The sequence below is a fragment of the Myxocyprinus asiaticus genome, chromosome 16 (assembly GCF_019703515.2).
Source record: "Myxocyprinus asiaticus isolate MX2 ecotype Aquarium Trade chromosome 16, UBuf_Myxa_2, whole genome shotgun sequence".
NCBI lineage: Eukaryota > Metazoa > Chordata > Actinopteri > Cypriniformes > Catostomidae > Myxocyprinus > Myxocyprinus asiaticus.
The window spans coordinates 4,038,540-4,043,948 of record NC_059359.1 but is presented as its reverse complement, the minus strand read 5'-3'; the positions used below and the strand labels follow the sequence as shown (position 1 = coordinate 4,043,948).

At 33.5% G+C, this 5,409-nt stretch overlaps 1 protein-coding gene across 2 annotated transcripts; it reads left to right on the top strand.

Moving 5' to 3' along the window:
- The first annotated feature begins 310 nt into the window (after positions 1-310).
- On the top strand, positions 311-2,353 carry LOC127454319 (hepcidin-1-like). Of its 2 annotated transcripts, none has more exons than XM_051721435.1 (3): positions 311-517; positions 1,474-1,560; positions 1,898-2,353. In XM_051721435.1, the coding sequence occupies exons 1-3, from the start codon at positions 431-433 to the stop codon at positions 1,994-1,996; spliced, it is 273 nt and encodes a 90-aa protein (XP_051577395.1). In that variant the 5' UTR covers positions 311-430; the 3' UTR covers positions 1,997-2,353. The 2 variants fall into 2 exon arrangements, with proteins under 2 accessions (XP_051577395.1, XP_051577394.1); XM_051721434.1 differs by having other exon boundaries at positions 313-517; positions 1,471-1,560.
- The last annotated feature ends 3,056 nt before the right edge of the window (positions 2,354-5,409 follow it).

The window sequence follows — 5,409 nt, the reverse complement described above, 5'->3', positions numbered from 1 at the left end:
ATAACTTTATTGCAAAGTGTTACCATTAACAGTAACCAAAATTACTTGTTATTTTTTTTCTTAATAATGGAATTTTTGTTATTAGCTATATTTATTTTTCTTTCTTTCTGTAGTCAGTTAGTTAGTTGTTTAATTGGTTTGTTTTATTAATCTACTGTTCCACTGCAGGCTTTTGGTGTAATTTGGTGTAATCTCTGGTGTTGCTCAGAGTTTCCAGTGTTGTGTAATAGATGACTGGAAGAGTCTCAGGCAGGTCAAAGGGGAGCAGACTGACGTGCTCTGATCTCAACATAAATAGACTCTGATCAAACCTTAAAACGTCATTTTGAAGAGAAGAGTATCTTTTCAGCAGATATTATTTTAGTGCGTATTGACGCATCTTACACCTGACTCCTAAAGAGAAGGACCGAGCGGCATTATTGAAGAGAAAATGAAGTGCACGCACGTCGCTCTTGTTGCTGCAGTCCTAATTGCATGTGTTTGCATCCTCCAAACGGCTGCTGTTCCATTCACACAGGTGAGTTTATGCATTGCAATAATTACCGAGCCTATGGAGTAGTCTATTATAAGAGACTTTGAATGCATTAAAAGCTATACTGCATAAAAATTTAAAATAAAAACTTTAAAAATGTATTATAGGCTAATATGCATAAATAGTGTTACTAAAACTACCATTAACGAACATTATATTACACAATACTTAAAGGAATATTCAGAGTTCAGCTCAAGTTAAGCTCAATTGACAGCATTTGTTTAATGTTGATTACCACAAAAAATTATTTCGACTCGTCACTCCATTTCTTAATAAATAAAAATAAAACAAAAACAAAACAAAAGTGAAAATCTGGGTTACAGTGAGACATTTACAATGGAAGTCAATGGGGCAAGTAGGCAGAAATGTGAAGCTTATAAGTTTATTAAAGCACTTACATCTGTAAAAAGTCATGTATTATTTGAACTCTAAAGTTGTTTAAATCGTCATTTTTACAGTCGTTTTAGAGTTTGTTGACATTACATCGACATGGCGAAGTTGTAAAATTGGCTGTAATTTTACTCCGAAAAGGTTTGTAAGTGTTTTTATCACACTAAAATCATGTTTACACGAATATTGTTTACATCTTTTGGCTACACTTTTGAAACAGTGAGTATTTTAACGTTTACAAATTGGCCCTATTCACTTCCATTGTAAGTGCCTCACTGGAACCGTGATTTTTGCTTCTTCTTTTTTTTTTTTTTAAGAAAAGGATGTGCAAGTCACAATAAATGTTTGTGGTAATCAACATTATGCCACGAATGCTGTTGATTGAGCTTAACTTGTTTTGAACCCAGAATATTCCTTTAACATATCTTGTAACTGACCTTTAAAATGGCTAGAAATGTCATCAAACTTGTATTAATATGTTTTCATGTTTTGTTAATGACTGAAAAGTTACTGCCTGTTATAAAGTCTTACCTTTTATTTCTAAATAGCAGTTTCACGATGAGCATAATTTGGAGACTGAAGCCAAACAAGAGAACCAGCTCATGACAGAAACTTCACTGGAACAAACAAATCCTCTGGTATGCTACCTGTTACAGGTTTTTAAAAAGCTAAATATTTTTTAATTTAGCAGTAGGCCATGCTATATGTGCTATATGTGAACTGCGCTTTTGAGTGCCCTATTGCTTTTATAAAAATGGATACTACATAATAAAGATAATAATAATATAAAATGTAATTAAAACGTTACTTTATTCAGGGATAGTTCACCCAAAAATGAAAATTCTGTCATCATTTACTCACCCTCATGTTGTTCCAAACCCATATGACCTTCTTTCTTCTGTCGAGCACAGTAGATGTTAGGCAGAACGTTACCCACACTTCCTTTTAACAAAATCGTCTCTTTTGTACCAATAGGCACTCTTCAGGACTAAACGCCAAAGTCATCTTTCCTTGTGCAGATATTGCTGCAATTGTTGTCACAACAAAGGATGTGGATTCTGCTGCAAATTTTGATCACATAAAAGGGATAATAACTACCATGGGACATTAACTTATTTGGATCTTTGCCTTCAAAAACCCTACTGAAATTATTTCCCCTGTCTACGGACTGAAACGAGGAAAGCCATGTTGTATAAATGCACAAAACGGGTATAAATGTTTTGCATACTACTTTGTAGATTTACAGCCACTGAAATTTATAACAAGAGGTCGCCAAGTCTTGTACGGACAAAAAAGTTTGCTTTCATGAATGAATGTATTTTCTACATGTATTTATGCCTGCTGTACATAGACATTCTGAATCAATGATTGTTTAGTAAAGAAAAGCTTTTGATATTTTTAATAAAATGACTCTGAACACACATTATAAAACATTGAGTTATTGTGTTGCTTGTGGTCAGTCAATGCTAGAGCTCTAGGGGGAGCTAAATACCAAAAATAACATACAGCAGAGAGACCATGTCATGAGCTCTGTTCCAAAACCCATAGAGAGCTGTCTTGCTCCCTCTAAGGCATTATCCTAATTGAAAAGGAACCTCATAGGTGACTGATTAGGAGTGTTCTCATAGACTTTATTTTCAGTATTGCCATATTTGATTTTTGACAGGAATGAAAGTCTTTTCAATGGCATGCACTGTGTAAAGCTGTACTATAAAGCTATCAATTTTCCACAAATCGTGTATTCTCTTTAGTTTTTTTCTCCACTTGAATTTTTGGGAAGATGCTTTTTTTTTTTTTTTTTTTTTTTTTATGTTTCCTCAGCAGAACGATCCAAAACACTTTAAACAACAAGACAACACACTGAAGAGACTGTAAGTCTGTCCCTCACAGCCTCATTTTCATTCCCGTCAAAAATGTAAGATGGCACTACTATCTTTAAAGGGATAGTTCACCCAAAAATAAACCACTTTTGTAGATCCATACAATGCAAGTGAATGGTGGCCAGGACTTTGAAGGTCCAAAAAGCATATAAAGGCAGCATAAAAGTAATCCATATAACTCCAGTGGTAAATCGCTTCTTAAAATATGGATTTCACCACTGGAGTCATATGGATTTCTTTCATGCTGCCTTTCTGTGCTTGTTGGACCTTCAAAGTTCTGGCCACCATTTACTTGCATTGTATGGCCCTACGGAGCTGAAATATTCTTCTAAAAATATTTGTTTTTGTTCAGCAGAAGAAAGAAAGTCACATCAGGGATGGCATGAGGGTGAGTAAACGAAGAAAGAATTTTCATTTTTTGGTGAACTATCCCTTTATTACTATTAAATGTAGTATTCAACTCACAATTGATGTAGATCGGCATTAGCATTTTGCTTTAACATTTTGAGTTCTTATGACTGATTTATACTTTTGCATCAAACCTACTTCGTAGTCTGACGTGCACCTCCCCAAATATGTAACTAGTATGCGTCACATCTATGAAGATGCAACAGCTTTGATTGGTCCACTTTGTAACCAGAGACCCTCCACCAGGATGATGAAAAAAAGAAATCTAAGGGACACTGTAAAAAATGTCTATATTTTTAACGGTAACAGGCTGTATAAATGCTACAGAAATAAAACGTTAATTGATTAATGAATATTAACTGTAAAATATACAGTAATTTTTTGATATATATATTTTAAAAGACAATACAGTAGTTTTACAATAAAATGTAAATAATTAAATATTTTAGATATAAAAAATATGATTTTCCTGTATAATTAATGGTAAAAATTTACATTATATTTAACAAGAGAGTATATGTACTTTTTACAGTAAATTATTGTTAAAATTTCAGTAAAAAACAATAATCGGGCGTTCCCACAATTCCCTTCATGACCCATCACATTTCATTATATTTTATGGGAATAGTTATGTTTCTTCTTATTTTTAATATCAGTTATGTACATTGGGGTGTTCTGTTTTATATTTAATGTACTTTAGTTAATGTTTACTGCATTATTTTAATGTCACATGTGTTACCCAGATGGTGTTTAGTGTTTGTGTGAGTGACACTGAGCACTGTCTCTACATGTTTATTGGTCATTGCTCCTGGAAGAGCCACTATTGATGAACTTCATGACATCATGTGCTCTTCTGTAATTTTTACAGTGATTAACAATACCTTATAAAGTAAAAAGCATATTTTTACAGTTTCAGAACGTTAATATAAAGTTTATGACTTTTTTTACTGTAAATTTAACAATTTTTTTTTTTTTTTTTTTACAGTGCCAGCGTGGTCATGTAAATTACAACAGTTTTAAAATGTTACATTTTCAGGTTGTTCTGTAAAGTTGTTTTCATTTTTACTGTATTTTTGTACATAATTATTCTGGCAACAACAGCTGCCAGTTTTTTTTTTTTTACAGTGTAGTTTTGCATTTTCTTCCAGATTATTTTAAGATCTATGCATCATATCACATTGTATTTGGGCTCGTTTTAATCAGGAGCATCTACTGTTTCTATATTCTGTGTTTCATGAAGTTACAAGCAAAAACAGTTAAGCTGTTAAACTCTGTGCTTTCATGGCTTTTACTCAATATATACAGTATACATTAACAGTGGAAAAAAACAAACGTAACTGTGCCAACGGCCCCAGATCGGTTCAGATCTGCACGGTTCTGCAATGAGAACCATTTGGCCCAATGGTGGAAAAGTGTCTCTCTAGTAGGTTTTGGAACAGAGCCGATGTGTATGCACAAAGCTTCAATACTGTTGTTTTCTAAAACACCCTCTCAACTCTCAATAGCCTTTTCATCTAATACTTTCTGTAATTCATGCTGAACTCGTCTCACCTTGCATTATTCAATATTCTCAAAATTCCTAAGCAGAATGGATGAAGAGTTTAATCAAGGCAAACCACCAACGCAAACATGCCGCCTGGCTCTTTGTTATGCCAGCACTTGGAGTCATTAGTTTTAATTAGTACAAAGGAATGGTGGTGCGCTCTCTCCTTTTCGTTTTTTGTTTGGTTTTCATATTAAAATTCACATGCTGAATGATTAAATATTTTGACAGTGTAATGCATTTCATATTTACTACTTTCATATGTGCACACTACTTCAAGGTCATGGGTTTGATTCACAGGGAACATGAACAGATTAAATTTATAATTCGAATGTAATGTAAATTGCTTTGGATAAGTGTCTGCCAAATGCATATTTGTAAATATAAGAATATAAGAATTTTGTTGCAACACATTCTGATAGTCGTGATCACTATGAACTGTATCTCTATGGAAAAGAGCTGCTAGAAAATCCTTCACAATTCTCCATTTTTGTTCCGTAGAAAAAAGTATTTCCGAACAACATGGGGGTGAGTAAATCATGACAGAATTTTCAAATTGGGGTGAACTATCCTTTTAAGACCGGGGACTCTTTAGCAGTGTCATTGGTATGTAAAGTCTTATTTCGACTTCAACAACTGGAACTTTGCAGCAGCTC

Excerpts from the sequence above, each read along its gene's own strand:
- LOC127454319 (XM_051721434.1), top strand. The coding sequence starts at position 431 with ATGAAGTGCACGCACGTCGCTCTTGTTGCTGCAGTCCTAATTGCATGT. Across the intron at positions 518-1,470 it reads CTGCTGTTCCATTCACACAG|CAGTTTCACGATGAGCATAA; the intron begins GTGAGTTTATGC and ends ATTTCTAAATAG. Across the intron at positions 1,561-1,897 it reads TGGAACAAACAAATCCTCTG|GCACTCTTCAGGACTAAACG; the intron begins GTATGCTACCTG and ends TTGTACCAATAG.